Source organism: Kryptolebias marmoratus, linkage group LG10 (genome assembly GCF_001649575.2).
Source record: "Kryptolebias marmoratus isolate JLee-2015 linkage group LG10, ASM164957v2, whole genome shotgun sequence".
Taxonomy (NCBI): Eukaryota; Metazoa; Chordata; class Actinopteri; order Cyprinodontiformes; family Rivulidae; genus Kryptolebias; species Kryptolebias marmoratus.
This window is the reverse complement of record NC_051439.1, coordinates 15,208,798-15,232,232: the sequence shown is the minus strand read 5'-3', so window position 1 is coordinate 15,232,232 and position 23,435 is coordinate 15,208,798. Positions and strand designations below refer to the sequence as shown.

At 40.5% G+C, this 23,435-nt stretch overlaps 1 protein-coding gene across 4 annotated transcripts in view; it reads left to right on the top strand.

Moving 5' to 3' along the window:
- The window catches only part of LOC108237061 (pleckstrin homology domain-containing family G member 3), a 29,892-nt gene that overhangs the window by 5,076 nt on the left and 1,381 nt on the right, over window positions 1–23,435 (top strand). The window contains exons 2-18 of one of the 4 annotated variants that reach the window (XM_037977843.1): window positions 488–549; window positions 10,416–10,957; window positions 13,381–13,481; window positions 14,801–14,870; window positions 14,962–15,008; window positions 15,096–15,246; window positions 15,493–15,624; window positions 16,108–16,290; window positions 16,425–16,517; window positions 17,504–17,590; window positions 17,676–17,706; window positions 17,937–18,038; window positions 18,141–18,173; window positions 18,958–18,968; window positions 19,861–20,139; window positions 21,002–21,115; window positions 21,984–23,382. In XM_037977843.1, coding sequence (XP_037833771.1) covers window positions 501–549; window positions 10,416–10,957; window positions 13,381–13,481; window positions 14,801–14,870; window positions 14,962–15,008; window positions 15,096–15,246; window positions 15,493–15,624; window positions 16,108–16,290; window positions 16,425–16,517; window positions 17,504–17,590; window positions 17,676–17,706; window positions 17,937–18,038; window positions 18,141–18,173; window positions 18,958–18,968; window positions 19,861–20,139; window positions 21,002–21,115; window positions 21,984–23,382 — 3,424 coding nt within the window. In that variant the 5' untranslated portion in view covers window positions 488–500. Of the gene's footprint in view, window positions 1–487; window positions 550–5,004; window positions 5,133–10,415; window positions 10,958–13,380; window positions 13,482–14,800; window positions 14,871–14,961; window positions 15,009–15,095; window positions 15,247–15,492; window positions 15,625–16,107; window positions 16,291–16,424; window positions 16,518–17,503; window positions 17,591–17,675; window positions 17,707–17,936; window positions 18,039–18,140; window positions 18,174–18,957; window positions 18,969–19,860; window positions 20,227–21,001; window positions 21,116–21,983; window positions 23,383–23,435 lie in introns of those variants that run through there. The other 3 variants (XM_017418255.3, XM_017418272.3, XM_037977844.1) reach the window with 3 other exon arrangements.

The window sequence follows — 23,435 nt, the reverse complement described above, 5'->3', positions numbered from 1 at the left end:
TGGCAGGAAATGCTTAACAGATTTGAACAACCATACAAAGCTTAAGTGATAATGTTAACCTGTTTATTAAAAATATCAATTATTAGTGTGTATAGTATTCACACAACCATTACATAGAAAGTTAAATACTTTTAATACTACCAAGTCGCTTCAATGTCACATTGGACTCACTCCTGGTCTTTCTGCACTGCTTAGCATCAGCTTATATCACAGTTTCCTCCACATACCTCAGCTCTAACTTCAATATGCATTACAGAGTAGCAAGCCTGAGCCAACACAGAGCAGCGGAATGGGAAGAATTTCCCTTTTATATAAGAGCCGAGCTGACTGTGTGCAGTCAAGAGAGAAAGATGAGTCAGTTTATGTTGCAAAGAACTCAGCCGAGCAAAAATGATAAACACTGCTTCACTGTATTTACTGTAAGTCTTGACGTGAAATGTCTGGATCATGTCTGAGTATTTTTTATGTTTTGTTTTGTCAACTCCAGAGGCTTTCGTGCCATGCCAGAAGGCTCCCATTCTGCTCTCCACCAGGGCCCAATGGGGGAAGGTAAGATCAGTGGATTCATATTTGGTATGACCTACCCTTTCTGAAATGCTTTTAATAAAACTGCATTTTTATGATAATGGATTTTGATTAGTGATTGGTTTCTTTGTGGCTGCTGTATCTAGTTACACAGGACAGTGCGCTAACATAAAACACTGTCTGCAGCAGCGGTAAAGAGGAAAAAATGCTTGAAATGAAAAAAAGAGGAAATGTAGAAGCTTTGAGAGGCAAGCTGAAAGAGCAGTGAACTCCCCTCCTACACACTCGGCTGGCAGAGAGGCTCTTTGTCTGGCTGTGGAGCTCAGCCAACCCCCTTCATACAACTGTAACCCCCTGAACATCAGATCTGAATGTGTCAGAATCCCCGACAACCAGGCTGGTTTATGTAACCAGCAGTGCTGACCTTGTATGCTGGAGGCCACTTAGATTACATATTATTTTAATGTATTTGATCTTTAGTCGCACTGCATTAACACTGGACTTCTTTGTATCTGTTTGCCTGCTCTGTCCTTCAACCCACTATCTCCCCCTCCTCTCCTCTTTACTGAACACATTTGGCTCTGGTCTTCCACTTTGGCTGAAGAATACCAGTGTGTCAATGCTTGCTTTTTTCCCCTCTGCGTCTGTCTCTTTGGTTTGGCTTTGACCAGAGGAGGCTTTTGGCTAAAGGAGACGTGTGCCGCCCTCATGCAAATTCTGTCTCAATTTCCTCTAAAGGCCACTCTGCAGCATTTTTTCATCTTTTATGCTTTGTGCAATTTCACATGGGCAAGGACAGAACACCCACTTGCAGCTGAAACCTTTTTTTGACTAATTTTCTCATGAGCAGGTTGTAGTTAATGTGTGACTGACCCAGCTCCCCTGCTGCTGATGGATGGGTGGTAATGAAGGGGCAGAGCTGTTGGTAATGTGCTGTCTGTGTGAGGTGATGATTGGATGTTATTAACAGGAAGAAGGAATGCACATGCTTAAAGAAAGACCCCCTGTCTGGTCAAGGTAAACCATTAAAGAGGGTGTTGTTACCATTCAGCTACAACTCCTCTGAAGGATTTGAAGCAGGATTATGTCACTATGAAGTTTTAGACAAATTAATGCAACCCTTTTCATCAACTGAGGGTGTTTCCTTCATTTGTTTGCACTTGATATTTTTTTTACCAGACAACAAACATTATGAAGGGACCCCTCATTCTTTCCTTGAAAGGTAAACTTTCATGACCCAGGTGGAATATGAGCTTATATTCTCCACGTGGCCCATATATGAAATGTAATCCAACATTAAAAAACAAAAGGATGTCAAGGCAATAAGTTGGTCTGTGGCTCCAGTAGGCATTAACAGACCCGAGGCTGTATGAAAAAGCTCCCTTTAAAGATAAGGCTTCTCTCTGACCTACTTAACCCCAAACAGGAATGTAGCTGCGTGCGCAGAATGTACAGCTTTAAAGGAGTTCTGGGGGGACTGACTGATCATCTCCATTCACTGCAGCTTTTCCAGACCAGTGGGCATTGGCTTGTGGACATAGATAGATGCTGGCAGGGTTGGCTGCATTGAGTGGGCTTGTTAGGGGAGCTTCACCGACTGGAACCCTTTTACTCTGCCTAATTGCCTGAAGAGTTAATCACTTGCGGCCTCAAGTGAGACTGCATTGACTCCTGTTTAGGAAAGATTTTAATTTACTCACCAACCCTCACTGAAAGCCTTTGCAATCATATATAGGTTTGAGTTAATCTACTTTATGACTTGCTGCTATTGTAATTTCAATTTATAAACCATTGCATTCTTTATATTTAAATGGCCTGCACTTGTATAGCGCTTTATCAAGTCTAAGCACTCCAAAGCGCTTCACACTACAATCAGTCATTCAGCCACTCATTCACACACTGATGGTGGTAAACTACATTGTAGCCACATCTGCCCTGGGTCAGACTGACAGAAGTGAGGCTGCCATTACATCGGCGCCACCAGGCCCTCTGACCACCATCGTGCCATGAAACTCAGACACTCTTCACTAAAGAGATTATTCCAATGCAAATTATTTTATAGCTTTCCACAGTAACAATCCTGTTATAGAGCTCTTCTGGTGGATTACCCACATTAGTTACAGGCTCTATACTTTCGTTGTTCCTCTTTGATGGCCTCCTTAAACCTCATTTGAATTTTAAAAAGTGTTTCTCAACTTCCTCAACAGCACAGTTGATGTTTTATGAGCAAGTAGGATCCTCGTGAAATGTTCTGCAGAGAGAGTGCTGTAATAATAATGTTTTAGTTAATTAGATTATAATTATCGGACAAAGAAAGAGGAAGATGTTTATTCAACTATATATTTTATTTAAGCTAAAAGAGGAAGAAAAATACCATAACACTCTAACGCTGCATGTGCCTTAAAAATGAAGTGTGATGTGTTGAGGAAATGAAGTGTTCCTCCCTGACCTTCTGCTCTTCATGCAGCCGTCTGGCCTCCAAACTTTGTGTACTCTGCAGAGGGCTACTAACAGGGCGGCCGTAGACTGACAAATTGGTGGGAATGTTTACAAATGGCCTCACGCCTCCGAGGTGTGTGTTGCCTAAAGGAAATGTGAATTTTAAACAGATCTAGTATGTCCCACTGTGTGCAGGAGGCCTGGAGAGTTATTGGGGTTGGTATTGTTGACAGAAGAGTTTCCAAAGTGGACGTCAGCACTGAGATCAGCTGACATGTCTGGATCCTTTACAAAACAGGAGTCAACAACAAAGGAGTTTTACAAGATTAAATTTAAACTTTTTAAGGACTTTTGTCTTCTGTCTGTCTGAAACATATGATCTAAATCGAGTTAAAGTATTTTTTCTTTCTTTTTGCATTGTTATATAAAAGTTTAAATGAGGCTGATAACATTTCTTGTAGATTGTTTGATGGCAGGAATAGTTTGGTCCCTCAAGTACCTCTGACAGCTTTTCCAAAAAAATAAAAATCCGAAAAAGTACTGATAAAAGTATTTTGATCTTTAACTTGATTGTTGAGTTTGCTGAAGGAAGATACACTTTTATTTTCACTTCTGAGCACCAGAATTCCCCTACAAATTCCCAGTGAAACATTTTGACCTTGAGTGTCAGTGAGGAATGCAGGTTCAGTTTGTGTGCATCTGTGTGAGTATTCACCATCTGATGTCCACAGCGGCTTATTTACACACCGCCGGGGTAATCATTAACACAACATTAAAAGCTCATTGTGAGGCAAAGCACAGCTGTAAATCAGCCATCCTGTACATACGAAAGACTGCCTAAAACCATAAACTCTTGACCCGAATTCTTTCCTCCATCAGGGAGTAAATCCATCCCGGCCGTTGGACTCAGTTTCTGATCACCGGTGTTCCGACTCACGCTGTTTGATAATGGTCTGTGAAAACCGAAAGCCTAATTCTCTGAGGCAGCCTTTATTCTTCTGCCTCACGCCCTCCTGAGGGGTGGTCATTCACCGTTGCCAGGTGGGGAGTTTTCTTAAGGAGATCAGACGACCTCCCCTGTTCCCCAGCAGCCACTGGGGGAGGAGCAGATTGCCAGAGGTTGTAAAGGAGAGTTTGGAAAAAACAGACGTTCAGAATGGATCTTGAGGGGTGGAAGGGCTTGATTAAGGTGTAGAGCAAAACATTATCCTCTCTTTCTCCTCTGAGGGAAACGGGGTCACACACTCCACACAGATCACTTAACAGATTAGCGGTTGCCTCTAAAGCTGGTTAGAAATAGTTGTTGCTTTTTGCCCCTTTGGATAAAAATAATCATCCTATTCAACTAGTTAGTTTGCGCCTAAAGTGCTTAAACGGATCTTGTAGGTATTAAAAAGAACGACGTAATCCACTGTGCACCTTTAGGAATAAAAAAATAAATCTTTTGAGACGACCATCGCTGGTCGTGTTGCAGCAGGTACTTTATAGAAAAATATCACAAGGTGGGTTTAGCTGTGATTCACTGTCCTCCCGGTTCAGATTCATCATCATTTGATAAATGAGTCAGTATGAATCAAGCAGGAATGGCTGTGTGGCTCCCGGCAGGCAGGGGCATGTTTTGTTTCTAGTCCGTCCTCTCCTACACACTTGTTCTTGTTTTCTACTTTAATAAAATATAGAAAAATGAAGAAAATGACAGATAACAGTAACTGATACCTTTCAGACTAGTTTCTATTACCTAATATATTGTTATTCTTGGAATAAGTCTTTTTTTTTTTAAATGCCGCAGGTTTCTTTAACTTTCAGATAAGAATTTGCATCCCAGGTATAGATACAGCCTGTGTTGTTCCTGTTTCTTTGCACTTTATTTGCTTAGAAAACAAAAGCCCTCAAGCCAGACTGTGTGTCACAGGACGAAGTTTTCTGTAACTTGTTATCACTAGTAAATTCAGGAATAAGCAAGGCTTGGGTTCCTACTAAGTTTAGCTGAATAGTGAACGCAGGTGTGTCTGTTTGGGAAAGGTAACGCACTCATCGTTTGTCATATTGGGATTAGTCATCGTTGTAGGAGGAATTGGAAAAGGCGATGAGAAAAATTTTAAGCTACCTTTTCCGGCACATTGCTTTGTCAGTTGCCTTCGTTGGAAAAATGGGATCATCTTGATAAGGTAGGCAAGAATTAACAGATTAAAACCCTTTAAGAATGACTTAAATTAACTTTTTTCCTTTAAATGAGATATTTTAAACATGTTAATGCAGCTTGACAATATTTCCGTGAGATAGTTTGGAACATACGCATAATCCTAAACTGACTTTATTACTGTTGTTCGTGTCCTAATAGTTTCTTTCAGCCAAACACACTTGTTACGTAATGCATCATGAAAAATATTTTGAGCTTCCCATGTTGCCAGGCACATGGAGATGGCAAATTCAAATGTCAGAGGAAATACAGCTTTTGTTTGTCTTGTGTGGAATTTGCATGGGGGCTGGTTTGCATGGATTAATCTGAAAAGCTAGTCGCATCGTCTTCATCAGAGATATATAACTAACAAGTAACATCACTGCTGCATGCTGGGCCTCATCAGAGGGATGTCAGAGAAGTTGTTAACCTTTAGCTGGAGACAAGTTCCTGGAAACACAGTGATGTACACCAGATAATGTCAGTAGGAGTTATTGCAGAAACGTTTGTTTCATGGGTACGTCTGTCATTAACTAAAAATGCAAGAATACCTTTGATGCAAGCATAGTCTCTGTAAAAGAACCGCTCAGACAAAGATTATCCCTGTCACGCATTTTAAAGCAGCTTTTTAAAAAAGTTAATAATCAGGTGCTTAGTGTTCTTTTCGGTCTTGTTCTGCCCTGTAAGGCTGTGTGTTATTTAAAGAACCATGATGTCAGAGGCAGACAAGCTTATGAACCGTCAGCATTGTTAAGTGTCTGATAAACATGTGTGGCCTTACCATTACTAGTTCTAGACTGATTAGTCACTGAGCCCCTCTGTGGAGCCATTTCCTGCTCTCACAGATGGAAAAAGAAGCTCATCCATCCAATTTCTGCATTCGCCGATTGCTTCTCGTCACATAAAGACATAATATTGTTTCATGTTTGGTTTAATTTTTCTTAGCTTTGCAGAGGAATTAAATTCAAGAGTATGCTCGCAAAAATTAAGATTCAAGGAGGTTCAAAAAAGAAAGGTGGTCACACTCTGTTATTAACACACCTTTGTTTGTAAATGTTACTCTTGCTCCAAGGGGGGGGGGGTATTTAAAGAATTACAATTAAGGGTTGGAGGTTTTTTCCCCCCTGGAATCTTAATAATTTCTTTAATAGGCTGCTCAGTGTTCAAGTAGCTCACCTGATGTTCACATCTTATGTCACCATTAGTTGATTGTAGTTGTAGTTTTTAAACTCTTATTCAATAATGTAAAATGTAATCTACATAATACCCTCACTCTTTATACTTGGTTTGGATGTAAGTTAGCACCTGTGTTGTGTGTTTATCTTTGTGAGACTGTAGTGTGTGAATTTGAAAACTGTATTTTGGGCTTGGCTGAAATTGATTTTATTATGAAATATATACTGAACTGGCCATACAGGTATATTTGATTGAACAGCTGATGGAGGGATGTGGCAAGATAACTCGTAGGTCAATAAATGTAAATGTTCTCACAAATTTTACTTGGATAGAAGTCTTTAAATTTTAAAATGTGGAAAGCAAACATTCCTTTAAAATGGGTGTAGTATCTCATTGAACAGATGTTGATGCTTGTAGCACTTTCCAGCAAGAAGGGTTTGGCCCTATGTTAGCTCACAGCCAGCAGGCCAGAAAAAATAACTTGGCATAATAATAACTTTAAACGACACTCCTGAAACTTTGGATTAGTAATATAGCTTCCTCGTGTTCAGGTAAACACACTCAGTTATTTTTAAAAAACGTGGGTCAATATGTCAACACTGCGTGCAAACAAATCCAAAACCGTACACCGCAGATTGAATCAAATTTGATAAACTTGGATGAGCCTGAGCTGATGCACTCAAAGTAGTTTACCCCGGTTACACTTTTTAAACATGCAGACTTAAAATTAGATAACTTGTGTTAATTACTAATTGAGCAGAAAGCACATGGCTTAGATTAGTCTTCAAAGGTCTCTCTGTTCTCTGCAGTTACAAAAAAAAAACTATCCACAGTTGCACTTTAAAAATTAATTCCTGTCTTTTATTGTTATTAGTTGTGACAAATTGTGCTAAAGAAGTCAGAAAGCCAGGCTTTTATTTGATCTGTTCCCATAGCTAAAAAACATGTTGATTCATTGTAATAAAAATTTTACATGTGTTCATGTACTGAACTATTAAACATTAGCCCAGTGCCTCAGAGGCACAGAAAAAGGTTAAACTAACAAAGGAAAACAAACAAGGGCTAAACCAGAACGCAGAATTACTCAGTACTGATGTAGAAGTCAGAACAAAGAACCTTGTGAAAGTGCAACATAATCACTATTTCTTTAAATATGTACTTTAATCCGTGTTTTTCTGAGAAGCTAAATCTGACACCAGACAATTCCCAGCTCTCCACATCTGACAGCAGGGTGGCACAGCAATAGCCGTGGGTTTGCCACTGTGGCTACAGATCCCTCAAAGATTAATTATAAATATTCACACATGTGAAAGAAATGCAATTGTAACACGTAGAAAAACACACTGGTCTGTAGTAGAAGTAGTTCCTCATTTTTTTATTTATTGACAATAGGATGGAAATGGATTGACAAAGTACTTCTTTATTAAGGGAAAGTCACAGAGGAAGCAGACTGCACTGCTGATGACCTCATGTTTTTCCAAAGCAACAAACAGACTGGAAACACTTTGCACTGCTTTGCACAGGACCAGGCATTCAGCTTGTCAGAGATAACCAGGCCATTTGCATTCCTTTTTCGCAGCTTGTTATAACATGGGCAGTGCTTGTCCACCAAAGCCGTTTGCCCCCAAAACATGTGGTTTGTGTGGTGTCAGCTGCAGATAATTCCTGCCTGCGGAGCCAGTGTCTGAAGTGGTCAATCAAAGCTGCAGAAAAAGTTGAGCTTGTCCTGAACTCAAGCGGCAAGCTGACAAGCTCCAGTCTTAAGATAAATCAGACATTTTCCTAGAATGTGAATATTTACTGTCAGCTATGCATGGCTTATTTTGCAGTGAAGTTTTGCAAAGGAGATGCACAGAGTGATTCTTTGCAATACGTATGGCTCTGAGTTTGGACAATCCTTAGCCCACAATGTGCTGTTTCTCTTTGTACTTCTAACTTGGCAGTGTTTGCAGTCCGCAGCACTGCAGCTTTATTATAAAGGAATATTGGGTGGGAGGAAGCGATGGAAAAAAAGGAAGCAAGATCCACATGCCAAACACGGCAAAGCTCAAAACCAAAAGTACAGACAAACGCAGCAAAGGAAGCAGAAGCTTTGTCTTAATTCATATTGGTGTTGTGAGTGTAATAACTCACCACTACACTCCCTTTACACCATGAACCCTATGATTTGTCACAGAGCGTAAACAGCTTTCTCTCGTGGTCAGCTTGTGCTTGCCAGCTCATCTGTTTCTCCCAGAGAGGTTCAGCATGGGAACTGTGCTTTGGTGTGGACCGTGGAGCAAGAACTCAAACAACACGAACAACATGAGCACAGTACTGACTCATGGAAAGTTTAAGGATGCCAAGAGGTGGATGTGTGTGAATCTGTGTGAATTTGAAAGGAATTTTGTGTTCTCACGTGAATCTTTTCATCCAGCTGCACATCACAATGTTTTTAAGTCTTCATAAATCCCCGACTGTGGCCACTTTTCTGTTTGATGCCAAAAACTGGGCTGGTAGTATAATTTATTCCAGTGAGAACCTTGTAAATATTGCAGAATCTGCATGAAAGAAAGTCCAGTTGGAAAACTTTTTAAAGGTGAAATATTGTGTTTCATTTTCTCAACTACATTAACTTTATTTGAAAGCTGTGGATTGCTAATTTAAAGATGAAAACTTGTTTAATGATGATGACAATTAGGTTGAAAGCTTGTCTACACTCAATAAGAGTAGAACAGTAGGTTGCATCTGCAAGTTATCAACACCAAATTATACTCTCCATCCTAACTTGGCAATATCACTTACTTGAGACATTTCAGTGATTAGTTTAATGATGGTTTGTGCTCCATAGATTTCCATTTATTAGTCTGAAGTAAAATGAAATGACAAAGCTCCATTTCTTTAGCTTGGCAGAAATGGTTTTGGCCTCTTTGCCCTTAAAGGAAACAGAGCTTTCTGCACAGTGGCAGCTCAGTGCTCCATTCTCACACTGCTATGAGTTCATATATTTAGGAAATGCTGTTAAGGAAAATTCCCCATCTGGCCAGGATGTGTGTGAAACAAAATATGGGTTCAATTTCTCTTAAATTCAGACATAGTTCCATGAAGACATATAAACAAAGCTTCTGGTCTTTTTACCCCACTTTTTTTTTTTTTTTTAAATTCTCATCAGTTTCCCGCTGGTGTGTTTATTCAAGGTTCAGCCTTCAGTAGTCAGGAGAATAAGAGGAAATAGTTGGGTTTTCCACTGTAGACTGTACAGTGTTGCAATTAGGCCATGTCAGTAATGATTTGTAGCAGCCCTTTTACTGTACAACGCTACCCGTTGTTTTAGCCTGGGAGTAGAAACCCAGACATTTTAGCTGTATTTTATTGGTGTGGATTAAAGTCTTTTCAGTGTTGATGGACAGTTAAATAATCATATTTATGTGATGTTATTCTTTAAAGATGTCTCTATGCAACTTAGTGAGACACTTCATTCATTAAGGGAATAAGTTTTTCTAAAATAATTCATATTAGCATGAAACTTCTTTCAAATTTATAGAAAGATGCCTAAATGTGATAATATACAACAGAATTGCAAAAGTGTCTGGCATTCAAGATCTTTTAGTATGGAAGGCGTTGTAGCTGAGAGATTCACAGCAAAATGTAACAAATAATAATTAACAAGATTGCTATTCCTCCTTAGCAAATCAAATGTTTTATGTGTCTAATTTTAGATCTGTAAAAGCTTTCTATAAATGATTAAAACGTGAAAGGCAAAAAGTAGGTTTCATATCATTTCCTACTAATTTTGATAGTAACATTAATCATACATAAAATATGAGAAAATGTTTATTTTGGGTGCTTTTCCTTCACTCTATTATGTTGCACTGATATTTTGGTGACTGAAGGAAACATTGAGGCTGGGATATTCATTTAGATCCAATTTGAGCCTTTGCTTCTAAATGTGTTCAAAGTTTTCACAATGCTTCTTTAACCCAGTAAGCTACAGTATTCGATTGGATTGAAGGCGTTATCTGTCTTTGGAGAGTAGATTTTTCCTTTCTCTTTATTTTACTAGTTTTGACATTTTTATTTAGTTTGTCTTGTCTGTGTTTCTCTTTTCTGTTCCTAGAATCTCCTCAGTTGTCCTCACCTCTCTCCACCGCCGATCATGTCCAGGATTACGAAGATATGGGTCCTGACTACTACAGTCAGGTTTATGCAGAGCCGCTGGACGGAGAGGGTCAACGTCCTGTGAGCCTGGTGTCCACCCTGTCCTCTGGTTCATCCCGTGATAGTCAAAGCCTCTTTGGAAGTACAGTGACCCTTCCATCTTCTACCACACCTCCCATACCGGGCGAGGAGGACATAGATCTGGAACTGAGCCCAGCCGAAGGCAACAAAAAGCAGGTTGGAAATCAGAGTCCCATCCTCACAGGTTTCCGTGGTCACTGGCGGGAACAGCTGGAGGTCGATGTGATCAACAACCAGTGGAACAACAACAACGCCGCTTCCAGCCGGACGGCAAGTGGTAAATTACCCCACATCACCGCCTCACCTGTTGTCACCGATGCAATGGCGCCCAACCCAAAGCTGACCTATGTGGACCGTGTTGTCATGGAGATCATTGAGACAGAGCGCATGTACGTCAAAGACCTGCGCAGCATCGTGGAGGTGAGCGACTGTCAGGGTCTTTGTGTCCAGCTCTCTAGAGTTTTTTTTCACACCAAAGCTTTCACTTTGAGCCAGCTGTTTTATATTACAGTGATCCAGTGATTCTGTGTGTTTAAAGATAATTTTTGACTTGGACTAACATGCTCCTATGACATAATGTCTGCACTGTTCATTAGAAGTTATATACTGAATTTGAAAAGCCAGGAACCAACACAGTGATTTTACACAGTCTCCTGAAACCAAATAATGCCTTTTCTGTTCCAAGCAGCTGTTTGCGAATAAAAGTAAGTCTTTTGGAACTTGCAGTGGATTTTCCCTTTTCCTTCAAGTGTCTTTGTGATTTTTCCCACTTTCTACAACAATATGCCCAGTTGACAAAAATCAGTACCAGACATCTGGCAACTGCTTGTTGTTTACAGATTTCCAGTTCATAAAGATGAAAGCTGTCAAGCAGTTTATGATCTGTATGCTCTTTACTTAAACTCTGTATATTTACAGTGTGGGGACAGTTTACAGGCTAACCTGGGCTTAAGGATATTTGAATTCAAAATGTGACTCAGAGCAGGGTTATCCCAACATGAATTTCTGGGTCTGTGATCTTTGTCTAAGGTTTTAATAGCCTAAGATGTGAAAAATGAGCAATGGATTTTTTTTTACCATGCAACAGGTCACTTTTGTTGTTTAGTGATTGCTTCCAGACTTACAAACCCCTCTTACCATCAGTCTTTATTCTGTCTTGCAAAGATGTAGGAGCACTCAACAGTGAGTCTGAAGAGAGTAATGGCTTTAACATGTGAGGCATTTCTGAGACTGACTGGCAGTAAAGCAGCGTGCACCCCTCCTCACCTTGCCTCAGACTGCTCTGGCGTCTAGCATTTGTCGTGGGAGGGTGTGCTGCCCTGGATCCAGTTTGAGTAATGACTTGCTCCTGACAGACACTTCTAGGACTCTTTTAGTTGACAGGAGCAGCGGCGCAGCCTGGTCTGGCCTTGGTCACCGTAGACCCAGCCTCGCCTGAACTCTCAGGTTCCCCCAGCCAACATAAACACCTCCATCTATCCGCCAACGGAAGAAAAAGCGCAGATGAAAGTGGTGGTAGTGGGGTTTCTGTAGGCTAAAGTGTGGGAAAACAGCTGAGTACAAATGCAGCCTCTGTCCTTTTGTAATTACAGTCTGGCTTCAATCATTTTGATTTCATTCAACTAATTTCACACCCGGGCAGGGATCTGTCAGAGACATGTGAAACATTTCCTTCAGTTTGGCGTTCTCTTTTCAAGAAGCTAAGTCAAATCTTCCTCTTGATCCTGGCGCTGAGCTTATAAGCAGCTGTTAGGCTATCAGTGCTTTTGCTCAACTTTCTGTCCAGATTTCAGCCGTTCGACTCCAGCTAATTCCACATAGATGAACACACCCTGCGTAATCATGCGCAGCAACTTTTGAAACGAGGTTGTAGATGCTGGTGCTTGTTCTTTGCAGAGAAAGTTTGTCGTTCTTTTTACTCTGTATGATTTTTAACTCTTAAAACTGATTTATAACGTCCATATCGGTGTTACAGCCTAAAACAGCTGTGCTGTAATAAAGAACAGCTTGTAGCACTAGAAGATACAAGACACTGTACACCACATTCAATCTCACAGTATGCTGAAGGTCACATGTGTTTAGTGTAACAGTTTGGGGAAGACTTTTTGAGACTTCCAGCTGGAATTCATTCTGTAATGGGATGCGATTACTCTGCTTTTAATCTGGCTGACTTGGGGGCTTCCTGAGTGTTTGCTTGCTTGCAATACATTATTTGGGATGTTGTGTGTGTGTGCAAGGCATTTACTGTTGTACTATTTAATTAGCTGCTGCCTGTGTGTGTTTGTCCCTCTTTAGCCTGCTTCTTTACTCTTTTTGGTGTTGTTTGTATGCCACGTGAGTGTGTATTTGTCTAAGACAGTGGGGGTGACATCTAGATGTTGGTATGTATGGACTGGCATTTTTAAATATTTGTATCTACCTCTAGTTCTTAGAAGAAGACAAACTGAGCTGAAATCTAGTCCTGGTACTGAGTGTCTTTGAAGTCGAAGTAGTCTCCACTGAGAAATCTTTAAAAGGATCTTTTAAGTATGACATTAAAAAAAAGGTTTTTATTATTGAGCCTCCATTTTCCTGTGGGAAAACAAAAATCTTCTGATTCAACACTTGTCTTTTAAAAAAAATCTGCTTTAGATTGTGTCATGGCTCTAAAACTGTATCAGCTGGATTCAGCTGTCATGTGGAAAAACAACTCGGTGCAGAAGAAATAGGAAGAGTTGGAGTCAAAAATTTGTTTTTGTAGTTACATGCTCTCTCTGCTGGTAGGAATCTGAAACTGCCTGTGCAGTATTTACCCACTGAGGTTTGCATCTCAATCTCTTTTATTTCATTTATTTTTTTCCCAGGACTATTTGGCACACATTATCGACGTGGGCAACCTTCCCATACAGCCCGAGCAAGTGTGTGCTCTGTTTGGAAACATAGAGGACATCTATGAGTTCAACGGGTAAGTCATTCATTCAAATACTGATGAGCATACTACTCTAAATATTTTTTTTATCTGGTACATTATTATTTATTACATACAGTTTGGATTCATGTAAGAGTAGAGAAGACTGAGCCGTTTTCCTGCAGTAAGGAATGTTTTTTGTTCACTTTGATGTGTCAGTAATATGAAATGTTGCGATTAGATAATGGAGCATATTGTGAAATTTAAAAAAAATGGATGATGCTTGGCTGCTGGTACTTGACTTGCATTTTTGTTGAGTGACTCAAAGTTGATGCAGAGAGATAAGCGATCGACTCTCACCACAGAAAGAACAGTGTTGCAGATAATCTTAAAGACATCGAAAGTGTGAGTGCAGCTGGCTTTCCATTTCATCATCATATGTCAGCAAGCACTCAATGCTAAATGTGCTTGTTGCCAAAATACACATCAACATTCTTCAAAGACTGAGCAGACACTCTTTTTATGTCAAGCCTACGAGACAGCCCTCAGGCTCCAATAGAAAAGATTATATCTATTTCTTTGTAATGAAATTTTGCAAAGTTTGCAAGTTTGAGAAGACACATTGACATGCGATTGAATTTAAAAAGCCAACCTCTGTCATTTTCCTGGAAGGAAGCTTTTCTATTACTTTTAATTAGTTTCTATGAGGAAATACTTATATCAGCAGGTAAAAAGGCCCAGTGTTTGCTTATGATTGCAAGAGTTTGTGCAAAGGAGGCCACCTAAGGGAAATACGGCATTTTTGACAAAAATAGACAAGAAAGACCGTTATTATTATTATGGTGCTAAAAGGGTTAATTCAGACTTTAATGCATTGTTTCTCTTCATTGCACTCCTTTCTCTCTCAGCTGTAAATATTGCAGCAAAGCAATCATCCTGTATGAACAAATACTACTCTCAATAATAAACCTCACCCTCAGATAATTTCTCATTGTAAATGTCAACACATTTGTTTGTAGTTGGGTTCAGTTGATCCCTCCTGTCTTTAAGTTTTGAAAAACTTTTTCTTGTTATTGTGTTTGGCTGTCAGAGCTTTTAGTTTGCTTATCCCTGAAGAAAGCTCTTTTTATTAAAGCGGAAGTGTGACGATTTCCAAAACTTATTTCATGACAAACAAGCACAAAGGCTGCTGTTTTACAGTGTCTGGTTCCCTCTACTGGTGATTTTAGTAACAGCAATTAAAAACCTCTCAGTCTAACCAGAGAAAAAATATCATGATTTATTTGTGATTACTAGTAACTCTTATTGCCTTACTTTGTTGTTCTGGTCTGATGTATTACTGCTGTAGCATTTTGACACTTTGTGTTTATTTTCAGTGAACTGCTGCAGTGTTTGGACATGTGCGAGAACGACCCTGTGGCTATCGCTCAGTGTTTTGTAAATAAAGTGAGTAAAACCATCATTTACATACTTAATTCAAGCTATATTATTTTGTCAAAACTGCACACTAATGTTGCCTGATTGGTGTTTCCCTCAGAGCGAATACTTTGAAATCTACACCCAGTACTGCAATAACTATCCTAAGTAAGTTGCTAGATGTTCCTTTTTTGTTGTTGTTAATAATTTTGTCAGCATGTGTGTTGAATGTGATTTGTTGTTTGCTGTCTGCAGTTCAGTTGCAGCCCTGACCGACTGCATGAGGAGTAAAACTTTGGCCAAGTTCTTCAGGGATCGGCAGGCCGCGCTGAAACGTTCTCTGCCTTTGGGCTCCTACCTGCTAAAGCCGGTTCAGAGGATCCTGAAATATCACCTGCTCCTTCAGGTACAGAGCTGTAAAATAAACAACACTTCCTTGTGTATTTATGTGTCGCTAAACATGTTACAAGCTGTGTTTAATGCCTCTGGATCATGACAAACTGATGTCATTTTAAATAACTTGTTATGTGCCGTTTGCTTCTCATGAGAGGCACATAGAGCAAATAAAGATAGCTTTTGTTCAGTTACTTTGGCTAAATTAAATATTAATGATCTCGTTAAAGCTTCTAACTGTTCTAGTTCTCCTTTAAAGGAAATTGCGAAGCACTATGACCCAGACGAGGAAGGATATGAGGTTGTTCAAGAGGCTATAGACACCATGACAGGAGTGGCCTGGTACATCAACGATATGAAGAGGAAACATGAGCATGCTGTCAGAGTTCAGGTCAGATAAAACAGCAAAACACATGTCACAGAGCATCTGAATAAACATATTTATATCATTTTTATGTAGTGTTACACCACAGGAGCATGCCTGTGCCTATATGTAGAGGCTTGAAATTGCAGACTAAACAGTAAAAACAAGTTGAATGACAAGTAGTTCTGTTGTGTACCTTTTATAGTACCTTTGTTTCACTATGCTACTACATCTTTTTACTGCTAGTTGCTATTCTTTACCTGTAAAGCGTCTGAAGAGATATTGTTCTAATTTTATTCTATAATTTTCCTCAAGAAAAATCCATAATTACTCCCAATTTGGTGTTTTAAAAAAATAAATCTCAATTGTACTTGAATTTAAAGTCCAAATTTGAGTTTTTTTTAACAGTTTATTAGTTTAAATAGGAGCTGATGCCTATGTTATATGGTATTAATGATAATTTGTGCTAAGAAAACATGGCTGAGAGTGTTCATTGCTGCTTTCATACAGGAGATTCAGTCTCTTCTGATCAACTGGAAGGGTTCTGACCTGACCACCTATGGAGAGCTGGTTCTGGAGGGCACCTTTCATGTGCTGAGGGCAAAAAACTCCCGCACACTCTTTCTCTTCGAAAAGATGCTCCTTATTACCAAGAAAAGAGGAGAAAACTATGTCTACAAGAGTCACATATCGGTACGATTTTGGACATTATTCAGCGTATTGAGTACTTTTAAGATAAAAAAAAACGTGTTTTTGTAAATAACAGAAAAAGATTACATTGATACTGAACCATGAGACAACACTTGGCGTTGCCTTTCTCATTGCAGTGTTCCACCTTAATGCTGCTTGACAATGCCAAGGATCCTCTGCTCTTCAGTGTTATCCATTTCAAACGACCCAAGCAACCCCATACAGTACAGGTAACTGCAGCACAGTCCGTTTGAACCTATTTAGGTCAGAAGGTTGAAGGCTAAGAAGTCCAAAAGGCTGAGGTTGAAAAGCATTTGTTGTGCATTTCTGTTCACCAAGAAATTAGAAGGTTTGAGGTTGTTTGGAAGTACTGCTCTTTTGTTAAAGACATTATTTTAAGTAAAGCAGTGATATCTCCCCTTCAGATCATGGCTAAAAGATACAGAGAATGCATCACAATACACTCTGACACACCTTTGTGACTTGATCTGCTATATTCAAATCCCATTTAGACAAAACAAATGTGAACAGATTATCAAAAGATCAATACATCACATTTTTCTCACAAATAGTATAAACTGAATTTTAGCAGACAGAATTTTTTGAAGGCTTAAAGTTAAGGCTGCTATCCATTTGTGGCTTCTGAGGACAGGTGTTTAAAATGCTCTGGATGGAGACAAGTCATAAGACCTTCCGGCATGTTGAGGTGGAAAAAACAATCTGCTTATTCGTTCAACAGAATTATAGCACAAACAGAGGAGCACTTATAAGGAGACAAATGAGGCACAGAGGACATCAAACAGAGTGATTTAGAGTTGAACACCTGCACTAAATGAACTTTTTCCTTATTAAAGACAAGTACAGGCATGCGACAACTTCTCATTTGGATTTATAAGACATTAAATTAACACTACAGAAGGATAATCTGCCTCATACAAAACACAAGGCATTTATCTGTTGCTCAGCTTGTATTGTGTTCTGTTTTTCAATAGATTTTGCAGTAGGTTCAACAAAAATCCACCAAAGGAGTGTTTTCACAAGGGATCTCAGACCTTTGGACCCCCACTGGACATATATGAATGTGTATATCCTCACAGAATGCCAATATTGTTCTTTTTCTAAAGCTGCTAAGAACCAGTATTTTATTTTGCTCTGAATATATGTACCTAATGCATGTTTATCAGCGCGAATTACTGAGAACGGCCTCTTGTTTCAGGCGAAGTCCGTAGAAGAGAAGCAGCTCTGGTCCCATCACATTAAGAGGCTCATTCTCGAGAATCACAACACAATCTTGCCACAGAAGGTAAACATCATCTTTTACAGATCCGTTCTGCCCTTTTGGCCTCTGAAGAAGAATCTTTAATTAAAACATGTTTCTTTCTTTGAAGGCAAAGGACGCCACTGTGGACAATTTAAACTGTAAGTGTTACTAATGGAGCGTCTCGAGCTATGCCACGACCATTTAACTGTTGCCACAGCAACCGCTGATGCTGCTAATAAAAGCAAATGGCTGTTGATGTTCTGTGGAGAATATGGAATGCTGACTAATTTGCCAAGATGCATTCATTTATATCCAGCCCATCCGTGTGGAGAAAATAGTTTGCGTAAATGCAACTCTGAGTGTAGTGGCGTGTCTTTGTGTTGCTCAGATCCAGGGAAGTTCCAGTGTAGTCCTGAGAGGATGATGAAAGCAGTGTGCTGCCAAAGGGACAGCTTCCATCTTGGAGGACGGCATGGGAGGAGGAGATCTGGTAAAAATCGCCCTGTTCCTGTGGCAGCACTTCGCACCACGATAACTTCAAAAATATCTAAAAGAAGAAATAAACTCACCACATTTTCTTTCTTTCTTATAGAACCAGGAAAACAGATCATAAAGAGCACAGAAGGTTGGTACATTGTAAGGTTGTTTACGTTATTAAATGTTTTGTAGGATTTTGGCAGACAGAGTGGCAAATTCATTATTGGGGCTTCAGTTTGATCCACATTCTGGCTGCTGTCCAGTTCTACATCAGCTCCCAGCCACCAATGTTATTTCGCTGTTGGATAAGAGCTTTTCATGTATCCATTGAACCTCTGCTTTGTTCCTCTTCAAAGACACCTGGAAAACAGATCAATGGACGCACACGCTCACTCCCTCTCCACCTCGCCCATAATGAAGTTAATTTTATGCCACTTTGGTCCAAGGCTTTGTCATACACAAGCTCTTTTTAGTAGTCAAATTCATCCTTCCCTCGGATCTGTGCGACTTCCTGTTTCATTGATTAGAAGAGAAAACCTCAGTGCTCGTGTTCTCCCTCGCTCCCTGTCCTGAACCAATTTCCCAGACAATGTAATGAAGCAGCCATTTTATGTCAAACCCTCTCATCTGGGTAAGGGAGAGGTTCATCACTTCCTGGCTAATTGCATCATGTGTGGTTTAGGCCTCTGAGAACGAGAGGCTCCTTATCGGTATTTACCTAATCACAGGGCCTCCCTTGAGTCTGAACCAGACTAACATCTGCCTGTATGTAGAGGCAGAGATTGTGTCCTGGGTGTAATTGAACAAAACTCACTCGATATTTAGGTTATTATGCAACATAATATTTGACTTGGGCATGGTTTCTTTCAGTGTTATTGACATTTTTATGTGTTTTGTCTCTCTGCCTCTCCCCATCTTTGCTCAACACGCAGCCATTTTGAAGGTAAGTTAAGGAAATAAAAGCTAGTATTTTTTGTTGAGCTTTAAGAAGCTTTGCAGTCACTGGGCTGTGGTGAGATACGGTTTACCCAGTTTTAAATCAGCATTTGCAACCTAAAGGGATAGTTCAGATCTTTTAAAGTGGCATTCCTCTGGAAAGGACATGGACAATTGCTATAGTTATTGTTGGAGATACATAGCTCTTTGAATGACTTTGGAGAAACGGAGTTTAATTCTGACCCGTTTGAGAAGCTGACGGCTCGTTCAAGCCTGGCCAAGACAGACTTCAGTCTCAAAAGTTTCCCTTCATGCAAATTCAGTTTTATAAACCTTTACCTCACATTACAGTTATTCTGGTAGAAGCATTATGATGTTGTAGTCAGAAGTGCTCCAGGCTGCAGTGAAGTGCTACAGCTACCTGCTGCTGCTATTAGTGCCTGCAAATAACTATGTGGTGCAAAATTGACAATAGTGTGAAGGTTTATAAAATTGTGTTTGCAAGGACTGATAAGATGTTTTTGAGAAAAGAGTTGTTCTAGAATTGCAGAAACTTAATTTCATCAGTCAGGTTAAAAACTCTTTCTCCAAACTGAGATTGTATAAAGAACTATCTACAACAGGTAAGATATTAATTGTTCTTACCTGTCTTCAGAACCACACTTCAAAAGTTCTGAAGTCTAGCTTAAATATTGGTATTGAAAGAGCCAAAACTCTGAAAAAGTCCAATCCTAAGCCTTAGAGAGCATACTTTCCTAGACTGCAGTAAACCGTACCTCACCCTGAGCTATAGCTGCTGACACACAGTGCTTCAGTCTGTTTACAGCCAAGCAGTCACTACATGTCTTTAACACAAGCCTTGCAGTAACAAATCACCTGTCTGTGACTTCATGCTACAGCATGCAGACAGTGAGGGCGCCCTGCTGGGAAACAGGTGCTCCCTCCAGCCAGCCACTAGTGTCAGTACACTGGCCTCCAGTCTAGGCGATCCCGAGAGTGAGAGGTTGTGTGTGGAGGACTTTATTCCCAGGGGAGACTCTCTGGAGCAGCTAAGTTCAGCTGAGAGTGACCCTAAACTGCCCTCTTCACCCAGTGAGGTGGGATTGGAGCAGGAGAAGGCAGTGGAGGAGAAGGAGGGGGAGAGTTGCAAGGAAGATGTACTGATGGGAGGCGACCAGGTAGCCGACTTTGCCAGCTCAGTGCTGGCAGCCATCTCCTGCTGGCACTATAGAGCCAGGGCTTTGCTTCCTACTCATTTCACCACGGTGAGGGTTTCTGACACTTATGGGTTTCCCATGTCCTGCTCCGTTCCTCTGGTTTACCAATACTAATGCATCGCTCTTTCACCTGCACTGCCACTTCTTCTCATCCTCCGTTTTTTTGCTTTCCTCATAACCGTAATCTTCCAACACCTGCTGCCATTTTTTTACAATCCAGAATAAATCATTCTGTGTGGATTAATACTACTGAAGCGCATGAACCTTTTAAACATTTACTAGAGGTGAAATCGAAGTTTCATGCATGTTTTGAGCTCTGGTTATCCCACTTTGCATTCACAATATATAATTTTTGGATTCTATTTTATGTGTATCCCATTTGTGTTGTTGCTCTTTGCTGCATTTATTAATTTGTGTATTGGAACATGACTCTGTTGAGACCACACCTGCATTTGCATGAGAACCAATGGCTTAATATCCTCAGTTAAATGTTGTTTGATTTCAAAGGTTAATGTAGTCTTCTAATTAAATATCATTAGAATAGCAGGAGCTTTTTTCTCTTTGATAATCATATTACAGAACATTTCCCCTCTGAATTTTCATAATTACAAAAGTCTTTGTCAGGGTTAATTGTTTTAGCAGTATTGTTTATGAAGGTGGATGAATAAACATTGTTTAACAAGGAAGACTTTCATGTTTATCTTTATTTTTTTAAGGAAGGCTTGAATATGCATTGAACATTTGTTTAATGTAGCATGTTTTAAAGTGCATCTCTGATATATGTTGACTAAAAGTAGTTTAATGTCATGTTTTGCATTTTTAGGATGATCAGAACAGTAATACTTCTGAGCTGGAAACTACAACAGAGGAGGTGAAAACCCACCAACAGGAGGGAAACAAAAGGGATGTGGTTACGAAAGAGACTCTTGGCACACAGGTACTTATAAATGCCTGGTATATTGTTCATACACACACCGTTTTCACATGTGAGACACATTCACATTACTCACAAATACCCTTCTATCCTCACAATTGTTGCCAAGCCTATTTTGAAGCTGCTGTGTAATTTAAAGGAAACTCTTTCACATTTTTCCCTATTATCTCCCTGAATGAGAGCCACCTGAATCAATTCTACATTAGATTTAAAAGTCGAATTTCTACCAAATGGATGCCCTTTGCCATGATCACATTAGCCTGAATCCTGGCTGTATGTTGTACATTTGTAGTCTTGGAAATTAAAGCACCATCCATATATTGTTGTGCAGTAGTCAGCACTCCCGCCTCTGAGAAAGGCAGCATTTGATTTGGAGGCCAGCTTTTGCGTCTGAGCTGAGTAGGTATTTACTGTTCCTAACCTTATCTACACCAAACAGCTCCGAGCTGCACTTTTTTTGCAATTTGCAGGCACTCCAGACAAGCAGGCAACACCTCGACACAGATTTAGATTAATGGCAGGCTAGGGTGACATCAGCAAGACGAACCCTGGTAAAGGAGGTGCTGAACTCACCAAGGTTAACATAGATAAATGTTAAATGTTAACAGTTAAAACAGACCGGAGATGGCATCACTGTTTTTTTCCACCACACTCTACTGTTTATACACAGGCAAGGGTCACTGTAATTAAGAAATCAAGAGTGCTTAATAAGATAAAACAAATGCAGCATAAATTCTGAATGCTTCAGACTAAACTACCAAGACTACTTCAAAAGGGGCCATTAAGCTAATGGGGCTTAGAGAGTGCTTGTTAATAAAATGTGTCTTTTCTCATCATATTCCACTTTGCAAACACTCTTATGGTGTTTCAGATCAATGTGCAGGAGCTGTGCCATCCAGACTGTGTCCCACAGACAGAAAAGAGTCACCAGCTGGAGGTAGATTACTCCCAATGTCCCGAGTCTCCAATGGGCCCCTGCAAGCTAGACACTGGGACCTCAGACTCTCTGGATACCTCCAGAGAAACTGGAGAAGAAGAAGAGAGAGGGAGTGATTCCTCTGGCCTCCAAGTCGAGGAGACGAGTGTTTTGACGAATGGTGAGCTCTCGGAGGAGGAAGAGGAGGTGCTTCTGCCTTCTTCTTCTGTATTGGGCCAAGCAAGTGTGATAGCTGAGCGCTACATCAGCAGCCTGTCCCGGAGGAGCAGTCTAGTTTCTGAGGACCTTGGTCCCCTCATTAGTACGTCACCACCCGTAGATAATGACGTCTTTCAAATCCCCTCAACCTGCATAGATTTGGAGAAACAGACCCAGCCGATGGCTACCTCTTCCTCCGAGCCACAGGCAGCCTCAGAGGATCATCTGTTGGGTTCTGTACCTAATCTGAGTGAAGGAGAACACAGGTCCACTCTCTCCAAAAAGGATCACCTCCTCATCCACAAAATCAGACAATACTACGAGCACGCCGAGCACCAAGACGTTAACTTCAGCATCAAACGCCGCGAAAGTCTGTCCTATATTCCAACAGGCTTGGTGAGACAGCTGAGTCGACAGCTCAACAATAATCCTCCGGAGAAGGTCGGCCCGGTCCACAGGAAAGGACTCTCTCGAAACCGACCCACTTCTTGGTCTGTGTTTGACCTTCCCGGATTAGAAATGAATCAAAAACCTGTTCCACCGAGCTCATTCCAAACCAAGGCGGGCGTGGCTGATGCATTCACAGCAGAAGAAAAGTTTCGGCCCTCGTCTGAGATGCTCAAGGTTTGGGAAGTTATGGAAACTGAAGAGGACAGCAGGGAAGCCAAGAAGGCTGCAGAAGAGAAACTCAATGATTCAAGTTTAGACGTTACTCAGAATGTCAGCTCAGACACTTCAGATGTTGAATTCAGTAAGCAACCATCTCTGATTTTAGAAGAGTCTGAAATGAGCACCGCCTCTGATCTATCCTCAACATCACCGCCAGCTTCCTCAGCAGTGGAGGGGGGACCTGGTCAGGACTCCAAACCCTGCAGGACCCATGAGTTACAAGACGACAGTCACTTTAGCCCAAACCATTTACCTAAGATCATTAACTTCAGAACCAGCATCGATGAAGACCAGATCTTACAAGACATGGGAAAGATGAGAAACAAGGTGTTCCAGCTGGCTCGTCAGTACAGCCAGCGCATCAAAAACAACAGGCCTATGGTCTGGCCGAGAAACCGACTAACAGCCAGTCAGGAAGGCCTCAGGAACATCCCTGCTGTCCATGAGGAGAAGATGAGAAAAACAGGTAAATATGGTTCAAGATGATCAACTTATTTATTTATTTTGCAACAATCTGCT